Below are 20,994 nucleotides of genomic sequence, written 5' to 3' on the forward strand. Positions count from 1 at the left end.
TTAATACCTATTATTTCCAAAGTTAAGTTACACTGACCTCTCAAAATATAAAAGGTATTTTTGGATCACAGCGGTATTTTTAGTCTTTGTGGCAAATATTTTCCAATGATGATAAAATCTGAATTATTACACCTTTAGAGAAATATTAATACTTACTTCTCATTAATTTGCCCTAGTAATAATATAGCCATGTTTTTCACTCTCTCACATTTTTTGTCAATGAGAACTGGGTTCTAAAAAGAAGAAAATGCAATTAGTTGCTTTCCTTTTGACTCACCATACATTCCTACATTTGTTTCAAGTACAACAGGAATGCTGAGGAAGCTGAACATAAACACGTTTATCCAGTCAAAACGTACGGTACAATTTGGTTCTTGCTATCCAAAGCTAATACATTCTAAAATCATGGGTTTTAATTAAAACAATACTAAAAATGGTACTTTATGTATTTTAAAGCATTACTTTAAAATTTAATGAAGAGGGTTTTCCACTTCTAGCCACGATGGAGTATCAGGGACCAGATTAATCCTCCCACCTTTTATCTTATTTTTTTTTGGCTGTACCATGCATCTTGCAGGATCTTAGTTCCCCCACCAGGGATCGAATCCAGCCCTCCGCAGTGGAAGCACAGAGTCCTCACCACTGGACCGTCAGAGAATTCCCCCTCCCACCTTTAAAACTAAAAAAAAAAAAAAAAAGGACAAAATACGTGAAATCTTTTCAGACATTGGACAACAGGCTGTGCAAGACAATAATCTTTGAAAAAGGAAACAAAAACGTGAGCCCTATTATTTCCTAATAGTACTGCCTGTAGAGTTTCCAGGACACAGTGCTAGGAGGGGAAAACCAGAGCCTGACAGTCTCCCCAAGTTGAGAGGACGGATTTGAGCATTCGAGGACCGCAAAACAACTAGAGTTCTCGGGGCAAAGTACCAGAGAGGAGAGAAGAGCACAAAAGAGCTCTGGAGCTTTGAAGAGGATTCCCACTGAGTCTTCAGCTGATTATTGTTGATCAGCACACTTATGAAGATAAACTACCTAAAGCCAGGAATAGAACCACCAGAAAGGAGCTGGCATAACAATTACCAAAGTTCACACAGGGATGGTAAGAGTTCACAGCTAGAGTGGAAAAATCCTGTAATAATGGGCAACAGCTAGAATACTGAGAAGGGCAGTGCCCCAGTAATAAGGCTAAATTAGCCTTGTACTAAAGGATGCTCAGGACTCATCTAACAAAGCTTTAAAAGCATGCCTTGAAGAACTGTTTCTAATAACATAACTGTGTTCCAAAACAAAGCTCAGAATATTTATAAGAATACAAAGAAAAGACAGCTCCAAACAACAAAATTCACAATGTCTGGCATCCAAACAAAACTTAGCAGGCATGCAAAGAAAAATACTACCCATAATGAGGAGAAAAATCAGTTACAAGAAGCGAATCCAGAAATGACAAAAGTGCTATGATTAAAACAGCTATTATATACAAAATACTGTGCATGTGTACATACACCTTATGTGTATGTATATGTATGTACATGTATACATTCACACACATGCATGCACACACACACAAATGGAAAGAAACCCATGTTCCTGATTGGAAAACTTAATATTATTAAGATGTCCATACCCAAAGGAATCTACAGATTCAATGCAATCTCTATCAAAATTCCAATGGCATTTTTTGAAGAAACAGAAAAATTCATCCTGAAATTCATTTGGAATCTTGAGGGACCGCAGATAGCCAAAATAATTTTGTAAAAGAACAACAAATTGGAGGAGTCACACTTTCTGATTTCAAAACATATTACAAGGCTATGGTAATCAAAACAGCATAGTACTGGCATAAGGACAAATAGACGAATGGGACAGAACAGAGTCCAGAAATAAACCCTTGCATATATGGTCAAATAATCTTTGACAAGAATGCTAAGACCCCACTCAATGGGGAAAGGACAGCCTCTTCAACAACTTGTGCGCAGAAAAATGGATATCCACATGCAAAAGAATGAAGGTGGACCCTTATCTTATATAAAAATTAACTCAAAGTGGATTAAAGACCTAAGAGTAAAACCTAAAACTATAAAACTCATAGGAGAAAATGTAGGGTTAAACTTCATGACATTGTACTTGGCAGTGATTTATTTGGTTGTGACACCTAAAGAACAGAAAATAAAAGCAAAAATACACAAATGGGACTAAATCAAACTTAAAAACTTTTGTGCATCAAAGGATACAATCAATTGAGTGAAAAGGTAACCTATGGAATGGGAGGAAATATTTGCAAACTATGTATGTGATAAGGGGTTAATATTCAGAATATATAAAGAACTACAACTTAACAAAATATCAAATACCTCAACTTAAAAATGGGCAAATGGGGCTTCCCTGGTGGCGCAGTGGTTGAGAGTCTGCCTGCCGATGTGGGGGACACGGGTTCGTGCCCCAGTCCGGGAGGATCCCATGTGCCGCGGAGCGGCTGGGCCCGTAAGCCATGGCCACTGAGCCTGCGCGTCCGGAGCCTGTGCTCCACAGCGGGAGAGGCCACAACAGTGAGAGGCCCGCGTACCGCAAAAAAAAAAAGGGCAAATGACTTGAATAGACATTTCTCCAAAGATGATATACAAATGGGCAGCAAGCACGTGAAAAGATGCTCAACATCGCTAATCATTAGGGAAATACAAATTAAAACCATAATGAGATATCACTTTATACCCATTATGATGGCTACTATCAACAAAACAGAAAATAACGAGTGTTAACATGATGTGAAAAAACTGGAACCCTTGTGCACTGTTAGTGCAATGGTGAAGTGGTGCAATCACTATAGAAAATAGTATGGAAGTTTCTCAAAAAATTGAAAATAGAACTACCATATGATCCAGCAATCTCACTTCTGGGTATATACCCAAAAGAAGTGAAAGCATGGTCTTGAAGACATTATCTGCATACCCATGTTCACAGAAGCACTATTCACAATAGCAAAGAGATTAAAGTAACTCACATGTCCACCAATGGGTGAATGAATAAAGAAAATTATACAACAGAATATTATTCAGCCTTAAAGGAAATCCTGCCACATGCCACAACATGGATGAATCTTGAGGATATTACACTAAGTGAAATAAGCCAGTCACAAAAAGACCAAGGCTGTATTATTCCATTTATCTGAAGTACCTAGCATAGTTGAATTCACAGAGACAGAAAACAGAAGAATGTCTTCCAGGGAATGAGGGAAGGAGTAAACAGTAGTTGTTGTTGAATGGATACAGAGTTTCAGATTTGCAAGATGAAGAAGTTCTGGAGAGCTGTTTCACAACAATATTAATGTAATTAACACTACTGAACTATATACTTAAAAAATTATTAAGATGATAAATTTTATGTTATGTATTATTTACCACAATTTTTTGAAAACTCGGCTAGTATAGACTCTACAGGTGACCCTTGAACAACAGTCTGAACTGTGCAGTTCCACTTATACACAGATTTTTTAAAAAATAAAAACATACTACAATAATACATGATCTATATGATTGGTTGAATCTGCAGATGCAGAACCGTGGATGTGGAGGGCCAACTATAAAGTTATACACAGATTTTCAACTGTGTGAACAGTCAGCACCCCTAACGCCCACATCATTCAAAGGTTAACTGTATTCAAGAAAGGAGAAGAGGGACTTCCCTGGTGGCGCAGTTGATAAGACTCCATGCTCCCAATGCAGGGAGCCCGGGTTCAATCCTTGGTCAGGGAACTAGATCCCACATACATGCCACAACTAAGAGTTTGCATGCCACAACTAAGAAGCCCATGTGCTGCAACTAAGAAGCCAGCAAGCCACAACTAAGGAGCCTGCCTGCCACAACCAAGACTGGGAGCAACCAGATAAATAAATAAATATATTTTTTTTAAAAGACAGAAGAAAGATTGAACATGTAAAGGAGAAATATGTAAGATATAGACAAAATTCAAATCAAACTTACAGAAATGAAAAATAAAATGTCTAAGAAGAAAAATACACTGGATGAGATAACAGCAGATCAGAAACTGAAAAGAAGATTACTAATCTTGAGGACAGAGCAGGAGACATTATCCAAGTTGAAACAAGGAGTGAAAAAAATATTTTAAAAAAATGAACAGAGCATCAGTTAGCTGTGGGACAATATCAAGTGGCATAATATATGCGTAACTGGAGTACCAGAATGAGAGGAGTGAAGAAACACAGAAAAACTATTTAAAGAAATAATGGACAAACTTTTTCTACATCTGATGAAAATGGTAAATCTACAAACCAAGAAGCTCAACAAACCCCAAGCATAAGAAACATAAAACACATCGTAGGCACATCATAATAAAAGTGCTTAAAACCAATGGTAGAGAGATCATCTTAAAAAGCAGCCGGGGGAAAAAAAAAACACTTTCAATATAAAGAAATAAGGATAACAGTAGATTTCATATTGGAAAAATGCAATGAGAAGACACTGGTGCAGTATCGTTAAAGTCCTGAAAGAAAAAAAGTGTCAATCTAAAATTCTATACCCAGCAAAAATATATTTCAAAAATAAAGTCAAAAATATTTTTTCAGCTCTCTGCTTCTCTGTCTGCCCCGCGGGTTCCATGCACCCTTAAGATGGCAGCCACGGCAGGAAAGGTTGCTCCAGACTTCGCTTGTCCAACACGTGAGTGCCATTCCTTGGGGCATTTCTGCTGCAGCCCTTAGGCCTGCTGCTTCTTGAAGAACGTGCTTGACAAATGCATTGTGTCTGGTTCTGGTCAAGCAAAATTCACCTTTAGCACCAGTTCCTCATACCATGCCCCTGTCGTCACCCAGCATGCGCCCTATTTTAAGGGTACAGCTGTTGTCAATGGAGAGTTCAAAGAAATAAGCCTTGATGACTTTAAGTGGAAATATTTAGGGCTCTTCTTCTATCCTTTGGATTTCACCTTTGTGTGTCCTACAGAAATTATTGCTTTCAGTGACAAAGCCAATGAATTTCACAATGTGAACTGTGAAATCGTTACAGTGTCAGTGGATTCCCACTTCTCCCACCTGGCCTGGGTAAACACCAAGGAAGAATGGCGGTTTGGGCCACATGCAAATCACACTCTTGTCAGATCTGACTAAACAGATTTCCCGAGACTACAGTGTGCTGTTAGCAGGTCCTGGCCTTGCACTACGACGTCTCTTCATAATTGACCCCAATGAGTCATCAAGCATTTGAGCGTCAATGATCTCCCAGTGGGCTGAAGCATGGAAGAGACCCTCCGCTTGGTGGAGGCATTTCAGTTTGTGGAAACCCATGAAGAAGTCTGCCCAGCCAAATGGACCCCAGATTCTCCTACAATCAAGCCCCATCCAACTGCTTCCAAAGAATACTGTGAGAAGGTAAATCAGTAGACCATCCCATGTGCACCTGCAGCTCCCCACGCCCAGAAAAGAACCACAGCTGGAACTCACTTTTAGCATTTCAAAGATTATTACTTAGAGAAGGCAAAAAAACAATTATGCTTGTATTCGTAAATATTACTCTAAACGTTCTGTTTTTGTAACACTGGCCAAGGCTTTTAAAACTTGGTTAGTTACTAATGTAAGGAGTCCTTTATTGGCAGTGTATGGACGGATAGCTAGTTGCTATAGAATGTGCAATTCCTCTGTTTCTTGGATCGTGTCTTCAAAGGGAAAAGGAAACAATTCTTCTTTCTCAGCCTTACTTGAACCTTTGTATACACCAGAGTAGTATGACAGGCATCAAAACTTCTGATCAAGGGTCCTGAGATTTTCTTCTTGTGTTTCTTTGTATTAAACTGAATTTTCTTTTAAGATCATAGTTTTAAGTTGTTGGCCATCAGTGGTCCAATTTAACACTTGCAGGACTTCCCTAGTGGTCCAGTGGTTAAGACTTTGTGCTTCCAATGCAGGGGGCACAGGTTCAATCCCTGGTCAGGGAACTAAGATCCCACATACCATGCAGTGTGGCCGGGGGGTGGGGGTGGGGTGGGAAACACCTGCAATGAATGTGTATGTGATTGAAGCAAATGTGAATCATGTTTTTTAAAAAGCACCTACAGTGGCAAAGTGACTTAACTGATCATGCATGTTCCCCAGTCCTGAAATTTATACTTTATATAGTTATTTTACTTATTTTGTTAGCTGACTTAGTGCCTATATACATTTCTAATATTGACTGGGTATAATTATAAAGGATATTTATTGAATCCAGGGATTGCATTTTGAATTTGAATCATTCATGCATTTGAATCATCACTTAATTATTTTCTTTCCTGAAGTGTTCAATGTAAAAAATATAAAAAAATATATATATATACATATTTTTTTTCACATATACAAAAGCTGAAAAAATTTCATCAGTAGTACAGCATTACAATAAATACTAAAGGAAGTCTTTCAGGAAGAAGGAAAATGATACCAGATGAAAAAAGAATTCCAAAGGAATGAAGAGCCTTGAAAATGGTAAATATGTGGGTAAATTTAAGAGCATTTTTTCTAAAAAAAAAAACAAAAAAAATATTTTTAACCCCTTTGAAAGACAAATGACCATTTAAAGCTAAAAAAGTAGAACTATATTGTGGAATTTATAACATATGTAAAACCAAAATGTATGACAATAGTACAAAGGCTGAGAAGGGAATATAGAAGTATACTGTTACAAGGTTCTTATATGATATAAAAAGCTGTGTTTTACTCAAAGTAGATGTGATAAGTTAAAGATGTATACAGCCACTACAGACAGGCAGTAAAAAAAAAAAAGAGCTATAGATAATTAATACTCCAATAAAGGGGACAGTCATAAAAAAAATACTCCAATAATACTAAAGAAGACAAAGAAAAAAGGAACAAGAACCGATTGCACAAATAAACACATAGCAAGATGGTAGATTTAAACCCATCAAAATCAATAATCATATTAAATGTAAATAGTCTATATTAAAAGGCAGAGATTAGGATGCTGGATTTAAAAGAAAACAAAACAAAAAAAAGGACAAACTATATGCTATATACCAGAAATCCGCTTTAAATACAAACACACAAGTAGGTAAAAAGTTAAAAAATGTAAAAAGATATATCACATTAACACTAATCAAAAGAAAGCTGGAGTGGCAATACTGATAAAGTAGACTTTAGAGAAAAGCATATTACAAGAGGGCCATTTCACAATGATAAAGAGATCCAATTCATCAAAAGATGATACCAATCCTAAATATGTATGTGTCTAGTAACAGAACTTCAAAATATATGAAGCCAAACTGATCAAACTGCAAGGAGAAATTGGCAAGTCCACAGTTATGTCAGAGATTTCAACACCCTTCTCTCAAAAACTGAGAGAACAGGGACTTCCCTGGTGGCCCAGTGCCTAAGAATCCATCTTCCATTGCAGGGGATGCTGGTTAGATCCCTGGTCAGAGAACTAAGATCCCACATGCCACAGGGCAACTAAGCCCAGGTGCTGTAACTACTGAGCCTGCGTGTTGCAACTACAGAGCCCACACGCTCTGGAGCCTGTGAGCCACAACTACAGAGCCTGTGCACCTCAACTACTGAGCCCGCACGTTCTGGAACACACCACAACTAGAGAGAAGCCCGCCTGCCGCAACGAAGATCCCACGTGCCACGACTCATACCTGACACAGCCATAAATAAATAAATAAATAAAATTATTTTTAAAAATTGAGAGAACGAGCAGACATAAAATATGTAAGGATAGAAAAGATCTGAAAAACTCTATCAATCAACTTGATCTGACATTTATAGAACACTCCACCCAACATTCTTTTCAAGTGCACATGAATCATTTACCAAGAGAGACTATATTCTGGGCCATAAAACAAGTCTCAATAAATTCAAAACAATTCAAATCACACAACGTATGTTCTCTGACCACAGTGAAATTAAATCAGAAATCAACATCTGAAAAATCCCCAAATATTGGAAGACTTGGGTACATACCTTTAAATAACCAATAGGGTCAACAAAGAAATCACAAAATCAGCAAGGATTTTTGAATTGAACAAAAATGACAACACGACATATCAACACTTGAGATGCCACCAAAGCACTATTTAGAAGGGAATTTTATAGCATTAAACATTTATACTAGAAGACAATAAATTAACAAATTAAGTTTACATTTTAAGATTCTAGCAAATCAAGAGTAAATAAAATGCAAAGTAAATAGCAAAATGGAAATAATAAAGAAGAGAAATTATTGAAATTGAGAACACAAAATCAATAAAGAAAACCAAAACCTGGTTCTTGAGAGTATCAATAAAACAGACAAACTTCTAGTCAGATTGAACAGGAAAAAAATGAGAAAACACACAAATTTACAGTCAGGAATGAGAAAGGGGACATTGCTACAAATCTTACAGATATTAAGAAGATAATAAAGGAATATTATGAACAATTTTATGTCCATGAATTTAACAACTTAGATTAAATTGACAAATTCCTTGAAAGATACAAATGATAATAGATGCTCACTCAAAAAGAAATAAAAAACCCTTTGTCTATTAAAGAAATTGAATTTGTAGTTAAAATCTTTCCCATAAAGAAAACTCCAGGCATAAGTATGCAAGTCATTTAATATTGTCTTAAGTTTAAGATACATGGAGAGACCAAGTATTTATTAACTATCATGTGCAGGCACTATGGATATATAAGTTTGATATGGTTATGTTAGTATTTCAACAAAATCATTCTGGAAGGAAGCTGTGTAGAGAACTGGTTAGTACGAGGCTAAATTAAAAGTAAAGAGACCTGGGACTTCCCTGGAGGTCCAGTGGTTAAGACTCTATGCTTCCACTGCAGGGGGCTCACATTCCATCCCTGGCGAGAGAACTAAGATCCCATATGCCGCGCAGCCAGAAAAAAAAAGTAGAGACTAGTGACAATAAGGAAATGATGAGGGCGTGAAATAAGTCAGTGGCAATGAGCATTTCTTAAATTTATTTATTTATTTATTTAATGTTTTTCTTTGGCTGTGTTGGGTCTTCGTTGCTGCACGCGGGCTTTCTCTAGTTGTGGGCAATGAGCGTTTGTATTTTAACTTGGGGTAGGTGTTGGGATAGGGCATGATTAAAAGATAATTAGTAGAGAGAATAATCAGATGCAGTGATGGATTGGACATGAAAGGTATGGGGAGTAAAAGAGTAAGGATGTTCCATGATTCTTGGCTTGAACATCAGAACCATTCACTAAAACAGGGAATACAAGCGGAGAACAAGAAGATATGTTTAATTTTTCAACATATGGTACATTTAGACATTCAGTGACCAAAAGGTAGATTGGTAGGCAATGTGATTAATACATAGAATCAACATTTAGGGGATCTGTGTAAATTAAGCTGCTCTATCTACCAGGATTACTTGCAATTAAAGCCTTCTCTGTAACTGTACAATTAACTGCACAATGGCTTTTCTCTGTTAAAAGAACTTGAGGAGTAAGAAGGTAGTTAAAAGAGTTGAGAAGATAAGTCCCTTTCCCTATATACTTAATTCACAGTACAAGAGACCCAATTTCAGTGATCTTTTTACTGTCATTTAGAAAAGCAAAACCCTATTTATTTGCTCTATTTGGTTTAATGAGTCTGACCTCCTTTCTTCAGAAAAAAAATTGAGAACGTGAAGCTCGCTCCCTATCTTTTCCCTTTTTTTGTTGTATGTGGCGGCAATGATTCAATTCTTTATTCAACACTGCCTGTTACCTATGTAACATCCATTGCCTCCTTTTAAGGTTTTCTTGGTTTGCCATTTTCGGCCTTTCCTTACTCTATTTGAGAATTGTATTTTTTTAAAAAGTATACCTGCTCAACTTAGTTGAACAATTGCAGCAATCTTTTTTTTTTTTGAGCAAGTCTTATAAGCCAGGCAATGAATCAAGTGCTTCACATATATTAGCTCATTTAGTTTTCAAAATCTTGCAAAGTAGATATCCCCATTTTATGATTAGATAAAACTGAACATCAAAAAGATTACATAATGAGGGGACTCCCTGGTGGCGCAATGGTGAAGAATCCGCCTGGCTATGCAGGGGACACGGGTTCAAGCCCTGGTCCAGGAAGATCCCACGTGTCGCGGAGCAACTAAGCCCGCGAGCCACAACTACTGAGCTTGCCCTCTAGAGCCCAACAGCCAGAACTACTGAAGCCTGCGTGCCACAAATACTGAAGCCCATGTGCCTAGAGCCCATGCTCAACAAGAAAAGCCACCACAATGAGAAGCCCACGCACCACAACAAAGAGTAGCCTCACGCGCAGCAACGAAGACCCAACGCAGCCAAAAATAATAAATAAAATTTTTTTTTTAAAAAGAAAAGATTACATAATGAGCCCAAAGTTAGAAAACTGGTGGACTGTAGAATTGAAACTTGAACCTAGGTCTGTAGAGCACCAAAACTTGTGCCACATAACTTTCATAAGCTTTTTGCTACCTGTAAGAGACATTTTACTGAATGTATGACTAAGGTGCTTTCATTCATGAAACAAACATGAGTGCCCACTACATGTCTTCAAACTTTCTGTAGATACACTTTTAATAGTCCCTTCCCCTACTGTTTTTGAAACTGGAAAGCTGCATACAGTACACTTTTTTTGCCTTTACTTCCTCTCATTAAATGTCAAATTTAATCATGTTACGATTATTATCAGGTTGTGGTTCAGGCACCGCCATTTCCTGCTTTAGTTCCTGTTCAAAATGAAGTCCAGCATATTTTCTTTCCTAGTCCTCTAAAATTACCTGTTCTAGGAAGTAATTTTTTTTTCTCATCTGAAAACTCACCTCTATTATTTTGTGTCATTTTAGCAATTTACATGAAGCTAACAAGTTGGGACTAAAAATGCAGCTTTCCTAAATGTCACTTAATATTTTCAACTTAGTCATATGATTCTGGTTATAAAGGGATCCACATTTATAAATCCAATGTGACATATATGGAATCTAAAAAAAAATGGTTCTGATGAACCTAACGGCAGGAAAGGAATAAAGACTCAGATGTAGAGAATCGACTTGAGGACATGGGGAGGGGGAAGGGTAAGCTGGAACAAAGTGAAAGAGTAGCACTGACATATACACACTACCAAATGTAAAATAGATAGCTAGTGGCAAGCAGCCACATAGCACAGGGAGAGGAGCTCGGTGCTTTGTGACCACCTAGAGGGGTGGGATAGGGAGGGTGGGAGGGAGACGCAAGAGGGAGGAGATGTGGCAATATATGTATACGTATAGCTGATTCACTTTGTTATACAGCAGAAACTAACACAACATTGTAAAGCAATTATACTCCAATAAAGATGTTAAAAATAAATAAATAAATAAATAAATAAATCCAATGGGAGTATTTACGGTTCTGTGCTAACCCGAGGGGAAGACGTAACCATGGGACTTTTTCTTAGATTTTTCAAGGACAGTCTCAATTTAAAACATTCTGTCCAACAGTCACATCTCAAGTTTCAGTTCAGAAAAGACAGTCAAAGGGTATACATATGCAAAGGGTAGTTTGCAATACTGACTCTATATGGCAATAGAGTAGGTAAGGGGGGGTGGTTAAGGGAAGGCAATCAATCACTTAAGACTCTTCTTTACTTTACCTTACTTTAATTTTTTTGGCCGAGCCATGCATCCTGCAGATCTTAGTTCTCAACTAGGGATTGAACCCAGGGCCTCTGCAGTGGAAGCACGGAGTCCTAACCATTGGACCTCCAGGGAATTCCCAAGATTCTTCTTTTTTAAATAATCCCAAAACACACCTCACAAATTTGGTGCAATTGCCTTAGTCTTCTTTTACAGCTTAGAATGAAGTATCCCAATGAAATAATGAAATAGTTGCTTGCCTGAACATGTTTGGAAATGAAATTTTAACTGACAGTAGGGAAAATAAGTATTCAAAGGTAAATATTAAATAAAACTGTAACAATGCACAAACTCTTGAGATATTCCTATAATTTCAGTATCTAAGTATGCAATTTATAACCACTAAAATTGTCCAGCCACATTTCTATACAATTATCATTTAAATTTGGCCTTCAAAAATACTTTCTATACAGAGCCACAATTACTTGCCATTCCCTCAACAATCCATATTCCGGTTCTCCTGCCCCCAGTTCTGTGTGTTCTGTGTTTGATGCCTTCCCTCCCCACTAATCAAAATTATCAGTCACATTTTTAGGTTCCAGAGATAGCTCCCTGCTAAACCTCCAACCCCTTCTCAACTCTGTTCAATTTATTTTTTCCTTCTTCTTTATTCAGGGCTTACCAATGTGACAATACTTTACATATTTTGTTTAATACTAATACTCCCCTTTGAAACATTATTCTCTCCACTTAACAGATAAGGAAACTAAAGATGAAAAAGGTTTGGTATCATGTTCAAGGTCACAAATCAAAACAGGAATTCAAACGCTGGTCTGTCTGAATTTTAACTGAATTCTCTTTCCATGAAACCACACACTCTACGGCACTCTCTTATAGTATATACTGCATTGTGTTACCATTATTCGTTCAAATATCTCTCTCTCCCACTACAGGGATGTTCCTCAAAGACAGGGAAGGTTACTCCATCCTTACCTCCCAGCAACACTCAACAGAGCCTATTACACAACGATCTCAAAGCGTTACTGAATATTCAGTTTATGGTTTTGCAGCATTATTTTCCATTGATTACTCTCCTTCAACCAAATCTCTATGAAGCCATTTTTACTGTGATGGGAAAGCAGAACAGCTTGGAATATAAGCTTTGTAATCACATTGATTAGATGTAAATTCCACCTCCACCAACTTATTAGCTGAGAAATCTTGAACACATGAGTTAACCTACATTAACTCATGGGAGGACAGTAATCACAGTAGCTACCTCCTAGGATTAAAAGGATTAAATGAGGTAACATAGACAATCCTCATCTTTTCCTACATGCTACCCTAAATTTTCTTCGGCTCAGTCTAGTGTAGCCTTTTTCAGTACAAATTCCTTATAATCTTGATATTACTCAGCCATAATAAAGAATAAAATAATGCCACTTGCAGCAACATGGATGGACCTAGAGATTATTGTACTTAGTGAAGTTAAGTCAGACAAGATAAATATCACATGATACCGCTTATATGTGGAATCTTAAAAAAGGGTACAAATGAACTTATCTACAAAAGAGAAATAGAGTTACAGATGTGGAAAACAAACTTATGTTTACCAGGGGGTGTATATTGGAAGACTGGGATTGACATATACACACTACTATATATAAAATAGATAGCTAATAAGGACCTATTATGTACCACAGGGAACTCTACTCAATACTCTGTAATGGCCTATATAGGAAAAGAATCTAAAAAAGAGTGGCTATATGTATAACTGATTCATTTTCCTGTACACCTGAAACTAACACAACACTGTAAATCAACTATACTCCAATAAAAACTTAAAAAAAAATTTCCTTGCAATTTTGAATGAAATGGACTAGCCAAAAAGGTTCATGGTTTAAAAATTGCTCAGGTCACTTACTTGACTTTTAGGGCCAACTGTCCAGGGCCAGTCTGGACTCAAAAAAAGTTTATTCTTGGAGGCTTGACTATGCAAGAGTGCCCCCACTGTATACTATATTTTATTTGTTCACCACATTTTCAAGCCCTACCAGCAAGTTTGAAAATTGGAACACAGACACTTCCTATTTTACTACCACCTAACTTAATACTACCTGATGCAGGAACACAACTAACCTGTGTGGGAGGCAGGCTATTTCCCCTGCAAGAAAACGCTCCTGGAACCACCTGTGTCTGGTCTCAGGCATGGCTCATTCTCACCACACCTCCATATTGGTCTGGAATCTAGAGGCTAAGCCACTACACCTGACAGAGGATACCCATTTCCTTCTCTTAAACTTACCAACCCTTACTCCAAAAAGTTAGGATTTTATATTGTTATGCTATTTTACGGCTCTTTAGGCTAAAGTGCCTAGTTTCCAAATTATCAGAATTCCCCCTTAAAATTTTAAAAATCTATGAAAAAGCCCAGTTTTGGAGAAAAAAGTTTTTAAAAATACATAATCCCTAGAAACAAGAGCAAACACTAAGGCTATAGCCAGTCTCAAAGGGGAAAAAAAAAGAAAAATCTTCAAATGCTTAGTTGGCTAAAGCTAACCAAAAGCTCTAAAATCAAAGTACCATAAATAACAACCAATCTCAAAGTAAACAGAATATACCATTAACAAAGTGAGCAAGTGTGAATAACAAAATACCTAACACATTCACCACGAATTTTAAAATTACTTGGTATGTAGATACAGAGATTAATAAATTGTTCCAGATTCTGTACTTCCCTAGACAGTATATGTTGTTATAAAGCAGGGCCTTTTTCGGCCGGGCTAAAAATTAAAAGGGTGACAGATTAGTGACAGAATAATCTCTTAAGTTCTACAAGGAGGTGTTGCGTTAGAAAGCCATGACTCGAAGGAACAATACCAGAACACTGGCTGTCAACATCAGGCAGATAAAAATAAGAAAAGGTGAAGCACGCTGATGGACCGCGGCATTGTTTCCAAACAAGAAATATCCCTTTAAGGCCCATGCCAAGGATTTCAGCGCCAGCTCCGCAGTCAGTGCTGGAATCAGAAAACTAAACTGTTGCCCGCTCAGTGGGAGCAGGGCAGCGACCCCCTCCAGTCGGCGTCCAGCGCGCGCAGGGTCGCCCCCTCCTCCCGAGCCCGCTCCTCCGACTGCTAGCTGGCCGCTCCCCGCCGACCCCGGCTCGGCCACCCGATGACCCCGCACTCCCTCCAGGACCCGACGCGCCCCAAACATAGCGCCAGGGGAAGGAAGCGAAGGAGAGGGGACTTGGGAGGGGGCGGAGGGGCGGGAGGCGGCGCTGGGCTTCGGCCCATCACCATCAAGGCTCGAGGACAGCGCGGGTTCGGGAGGAGGGAGGCTGAGCCTCCGCCACCGGCCAAATGATAGCGTCCCGGAGCGCAGGTGCCGGCGGCTGCCGAGGAAGTCACGGGCCGGGAGGACTACGCGATGCCCCCACACCCCCCACCTCCATACCACCCGCCGCTCTTCTCCTCCCTCGTCCAGCTTCATCCTCCGCTTCTGTCAGAACCCAACGACCTCCACGCGGCCCGCCTCAGCGCGGAGGTGATGCCGGCTCTTACCGTAGGAAAGGGCGCCGCGCCGCTAGGAGGCGGCTGGAGTGCGCGCGGGAGACACCGAGGCAAACGCCGCCGCCGCCGCCACGGGAGCCTGACGAGCCACAACGAAGCAACCCGCGGGCGCGCTGCCTCCAGAGCCGTCGCCCCACCCCCTCTCCCGCAGGATTTTGCGCCGGAGCCTGCAGTCTCCGCGCGCTGACTGGGAGAGCGAGGGGAGGGGCGGGGCGCCCCGCGGAGGCGGGGCGGAGAGCTGGCAAGTCTGATTGGCATCTGTGCGCCCAATGGGACCGCGTACGCTCCCGCCTATGCTTAGACTGACTTTCCTCCTAGCCCGTAGTAGTAGAGAGGCGGGCCTACTGACTTCTTTTATTGCCGCCTTTTTGACAAACCCGATCGCACGGAAAAGTCGGTTGGTTGGCACTGGCGGCCAAATGGTCCAATTAGTGCAGGGAAGGGGGCCTCTGAACCCAGATTGGCGTTCTCTCTACCTATAGGGTAGGCCCAGGGCGGTGAGACCCTGCCCCGGATGTGGGCGCGGCCCCGAGGTAGACCTGAGAGAGGTTCCACTGTGGTTGTTTGAAGAGGCGGAACTGAGATCTTTTTCTTGATTATCATGTGACGGATTCTGGATTTAATGGGGGAAAAAGCGTGGTGGAAAAGGCCAAGGATCCAAACTGGCGAATTTCCTAATCTTCGCGCCCCTCTGCGCTCTCCAGCCAGCGGCGCTGCCAGGTGAGTTCGGGGCTCCAACGAGCCGGCATCCTCCGAAGTGCACTCGCCCCCCGCGCCCCCCACCCCCCGGTGCCCTGGCCTCCAGATGCTTCCGTGGGCCGTGTCGCCGTCCCTCATCCCCTCACCCCCTCACACTCCCGGTCCCAAACGCACATACACCTCTTGGCACCGGGATTCTGTTTGCATTGTGGATCATATTGTACAAGAACTGCGTTCAACTCCAGAATGTACTGGTCCCACAGTGCAGAATGGGGGGAGTCCGGATAGGGCACCGTTGGCGGACCGTCGGCATTCGAAGACGAAGGGCAAGGATAGTTTAGGAACGCCCTGAAGTTCTGAGACAAGTAGGCCCGAAAATCAGGTAAGTGTAAGCACAACGCTGTTCCTTTGAAGGACGGTCAGGTTGGCCAAGGCTTTTGCAGCAGGAGCCTTTAGAAAGTGACTCATTGTTTAGAATAGCTCTGTATTGGGGGCCCATTAAACAAAACTGTCTTCGGGATGGGGCGAGTTCACTGGGAAGTGTACTGGCAGTCGCGAGAGAAGGGAAATGCGAGATGGTGTGACAAGCACCATGGACAAATGATCAAGCCCACACACCTGGTACCGAGACGTTGAACTGTGGGCAGGGGGCCTTTAGATTGCCATTTAGGGGAAGCGCAGGTTTTAACAATGGATAAGCATATACTTAACTATCTTGCAGGTGCAAGAAATAACCACCTCAAATGAGAAATACTTGAACAAATTTTTGTTTTGGAGTATGCAGCTCCCTCCACCCTGCCCCCCCCACCGCCCTTCTTTAAGAAGAAAGTAGTAGTAGGAAACAAATATAATAAGTTAAGAGAGATTTATTAATAAATTAATGAAATCGGAGTTGTAGGTCATCACTGAACCCCAGCATCCATAATCCTTCAAGTGTCATTTAAATATCAACAGAGTGCTTCCCAATCGAGGGCATTTTAGTAAAAGTGCATACAAAAGTTTGTTGCATCCCACATAATAGAACTTGTAGCCACAAGACTGTGTTCTTTGCAGCCTTTTCACCTCCAGTCTTCAAGTACCTATGTTGAATGCAGCTCCCTTCCTGTGACCAGTTGCTACTCAGTTCTTTACGAGAAAAAATGAAGCTTGACTCATCCAGTGGCTGGCTGATGGAAAAGTTACGTTTAAGCAACTGTATTATCGTAAACCTTTTAAAAGTCCATAAAAATGGCCAGATCGATTGGAAATGGAAATTGAGCAAATTCAATTTACAGTGTGAAACCCATCTGTAGTTACTAATCAGTACGCACCTCTCCACCTCTTCTTCCAAAGTCAGTCCCACATTCCACAATGGCAGCCTCTGGCCAGGAAAAGAGACCAGCACGGAAAATGCCTTCCTGGGAGCAAAAGCATCTGTTTTTCGTAGTGCAGTATGAAGTATCTGCCAGCCAAGTAAACAAGTTGAGTGCAGGCAGATGGGTATAAGGGAAAGAAGGGAGCTAGGAGATTCATAGGTCACTATTGAAATGCAACAGATATATACTCTTGCACCATGACAGTCACCCACTGTTTGAAGTAGTAGAGATGTAGCAATCAAAGTTAGTTCTAAAATATAATTACTTAAAACATGATAGTCTAGGGCATTTGATTTATCTAGCCAGCTTCCTCCCCTTTTCCCTGTTTCTTATCTTCCTGCATTTTTACTCCTATCACCCATGCTTTTGTTACCATACCCATTACCTTCTGATCTTTTCCTGTTGCCATCAAGTGTCCTCTCTCATCCTCAATCTATCACTGCCCAGTGGCTTATTTCCCTCTGTTTATAATCATACTTAGATTCCTACTTTACTGAAAATTTGTTCTTGATCCTTCTTTTTTTTTTTTTTTTTTTGTGATACGCGGGCCTCTCAATGTTGTGGCCTCTCCCGTTGCGGAGCACAGGCTCCGGACGCTCAGGCTCAGCGGCCATGGCTCACGGGCACAACCGCTCCGCGGCATGTGGGATCTTCCCGGACCGGGGCACGAACCCGTGTCCCCTGCATCGGCAGGCGGACTCTCAACCACTGCGCCACCAGGGGAGCCCTTGATCCTTCCTTTGTCATCCTCATTGTATGTCTGACCTTTCATCTTCTTTTCTCCAAATGTTTCAAAGGAATAAAATGTTGTCAACTGTTTGCATTTCATTATCTTCTGTTAACTCCTCACCCAACTTCATGCAGCCTGGCTTCTGATTTCCCATTCTATTTACCCTTTTCCCATTGGTCACAAGGTTGATAAAAAAACGTGAGTAAGTATGGAACATACTGTAAACCTATAATGTGAAGATTAAATAAGTGCTTATACCTAAGTATTATAGATGAATGCATTCCTATCAAAATTCCAAGTTTTTAAGAACTAGTGATTTTAGCATTGAAAAACGTGGAAGGTCAAAATAGTAGAAAATATTCTGGAAAAGAAAATGGTAAATAGGTACTAGACCTCACAGATATTAGAACATATCCAGTAACAGTCATACAGTACTAGTACAAAACAGAAATATAGATCAGTTTTACAAAGCTGGAAAGAGCCAGCTTTGTAAACCAGGAATAGAAAAAATTTTTTTCTGGTATCAAAACAATCTTGACTTTTTTTCCTTCTCTTAGGGTATATTTCCCTTTTTTCGACTCTGCAACAGCCTCTTTAAACTGTTTAAATGAGAATGTCCTTGGCTCAGAGAGTACTACTCACCTGGCTTTTCACATTACTCTTCTTGATCATGTTGGTGTTGAAACTGGATGAGAAGGCACCTTGGAACTGGTTCCTCATATTTATTCCAGTCTGGATATTTGATACTATCCTTCTTGTCATGCTGATTGTGAAAATGGCTGGGCGATGTAAGTCTGGCTTTGACCCTCGACATGGATCACACAATATTAAAAAAAAAGCCTGGTACCTCATTGCAATGTTACTTAAATTAGCCTTCTGCCTTGCACTCTGTGCTAAACTGGAACAGTTTACTACCATGAATCTGTCCTATGTCTTCATTCCTTTATGGGCCTTACTGGCTGGGGCTTTGATAGAGCTTGGATATAACGTCTTTTTTGTGAGAGACTGACTTCTAAGGACATCATCTCATTTTATTGCTGTTCAACAAGCTATCATTAAAGTGTTCTGAATCCTTGCAAGCTTGAAGAATGCCAGAGAACTGAGAAAAATATCAAATGTAATTTTATACTGCTTCCATAAAGTAGTCTTGGTGAATCATGGACTTCTAGTCAACCCAAAACTTAATTATTCAGTATTTGAGTTATTAGTACCCTTATTGTCCTATGTAAATAAAGTTTGTTTTGGATCTTATTTTTCTACTTGACTATTGAATAATGTTTTAAGTATGTGATCAATATTTAAAGTAAATATAAAGCTTTTAATCTACATATTTGGGTAGAAGTTTAATATATCATGGCCCCATTACTACCATAGTAAATAGTGCTTCTCGATTATGAAGGAAAAACAGTTACTGAAATAATTAGGGGTGCCACTTCATGTTTACATTCAGAAAGAATCTGAGAGTTCGACAGTTTTTTATCTAGGCTAAGTTCATTGTTACCTCTGCCTTCTATTTGAAACAAATAAACTAGAGGTAGCATATTAAAACAGAGCAGAAGCTTGCCTCTTTCTAATGTTAGGGGAACTATACATCCCAGTTATGTCAGGAAAGTCCAGTTTATGCCTATTGTCCTGGGGTCTCAGGGAGTTAGTTCCCCTTTCATTCTTAGAAGTGTCCTGGTTTGATAAATTATAGATCACCCTACGAGGGTACTTAACCAATTCCAGTGAAGTGTAGGTGGCAGTACTTACAAGAATTCCAAAGAGTCCTAAGTGTCTTATAACCCTAAAGCAGGGTCAGGGTGATGTTCTTGCCCTATACAGCCCTCACTTAGCTTTGGGAGTATCTAAAGGAGTATTTTGTTCATTTAAAAAATATCTAACAAAAAAGTGGTTTCTGGCTGCTAATACTTGAGAGGATTGCTTAAATATAGCATTTTGGTCTAGTTCTCCTTTGTAAAGACAGATAATATGACAAAGTTTCAGCCACAACACTACAAATTAATACTGCTTAACTCTTTGTTTGAAACTACAGAGGTAGGGTAAATAAATAAAAAACTGATCAGTTACAGATATTTCCCTGTCTTATAATTGGTATATATTAGTATTTGGGGTATGTAAAAATAGGATTAAGAAGGATATTTAATATGGGGAACATAATGTTCCAAGACTTGATCAGGTATTCCTAATTCAATTGAGAGATCTAAACTATTTGGTCACTGGAATCTATTATTAATACATTCAAAGCAGAAGAAAGATGTAATCTCTGTGAGAAACCAGATAGGAGGGTTTTGTAGTTCAGGAAAACCTGTAGTTGTGAAAGTATCATCTAAGTATAATCTCTCACAGAGAAAAGAAGGAACAGCACCACATGTAAACAATCAGCTAGGCCAGGAGTCAGCAAAGTACTTCTGTAAAGGGCTATATAGTAAATACTTAAAGTTTTGTGGGCCATATGGTTTCTGTCACAACTACTCGGCTCTTGTGGTGAGAAAGCAGCCATAGACTATAGCTATGTCCCAATAAAACTATTTGTGGACAATGAAATTTAAATTTTGTATGATTGCCACATATCACAACATATTATTCTTTTGATTTTTGTTTCAACCGTTTAAAACTGTAAAAACCTTTCATGCCTTACAGGCTATACAAAAAGCAGGTAGTGGCCTAAATATGGCCTATTGGCAGTAGTTTCCTGACCCCTGAGCTAGGCCATGAAACAAGCAAAAGCAGAAATTCTATATGACATTACTAAGAGGAAATGTGGGACTGGTCTCCAAGGAAAAGAGAAGTTCGGTAAGAATTATATGTAAAAAGGCAACACAATAACCAACTTGTTCACACATGAGGATCAATCAATTGTAAGAGTATCTGAAAGAGTCCCAGGAAGTAAAACTCTTCTTACTTAACTTGGTATACTGCCACACTAAATAAACAACCTGAAGCAGCAGTAAGTTATTGATGTGTGCCTCCCCGATTCGGACACCAGATGTGTGTGTTTTTTCCCTACATCACCAAGGAATTAACTCAGTTCTGACACTATCTGGA

General features: G+C 39.7%; 2 protein-coding genes and 1 pseudogene across 10 annotated transcripts in view; 2 read left to right on the forward strand and 1 right to left on the reverse strand.

The window, feature by feature from the left end:
• The window catches only part of PHTF2 (putative homeodomain transcription factor 2), a 148,450-nt gene extending 133,156 nt beyond the window's left edge, over nt 1–15,294 (reverse strand). For 6 of the 9 annotated variants that reach the window (XM_060304754.1, XM_060304759.2, XM_060304758.1 and 3 more), the window contains exon 1: nt 15,154–15,294. The gene's annotated coding sequence lies outside the window, so the exon portion shown is untranslated. Of the gene's footprint in view, nt 1–156; nt 234–13,726; nt 13,748–15,046; nt 15,085–15,153 lie in introns of those variants that run through there. The other 3 variants (XM_030834288.2, XM_060304756.2, XM_060304757.2) reach the window with 3 other exon arrangements.
• On the forward strand, nt 4,632–5,399 carry LOC115840862 (thioredoxin-dependent peroxide reductase, mitochondrial pseudogene; annotated as a pseudogene).
• A 383-nt stretch (nt 15,295–15,677) lies between the features above and the next one.
• Nucleotides 15,678–19,197, forward strand: TMEM60 (transmembrane protein 60). Its single transcript, XM_030834297.2, has 2 exons — nt 15,678–15,882; nt 18,504–19,197. Exon 2 carries the CDS (start codon nt 18,554–18,556, stop codon nt 18,953–18,955), a length of 402 nt encoding a protein of 133 aa, XP_030690157.1. The 5' UTR covers nt 15,678–15,882; nt 18,504–18,553; the 3' UTR covers nt 18,956–19,197.
• The last annotated feature ends 1,797 nt before the right edge of the window (nt 19,198–20,994 follow it).

This window comes from Globicephala melas, chromosome 9 (assembly GCF_963455315.2).
Source record: "Globicephala melas chromosome 9, mGloMel1.2, whole genome shotgun sequence".
Taxonomy (NCBI): Eukaryota; Metazoa; Chordata; class Mammalia; order Artiodactyla; family Delphinidae; genus Globicephala; species Globicephala melas.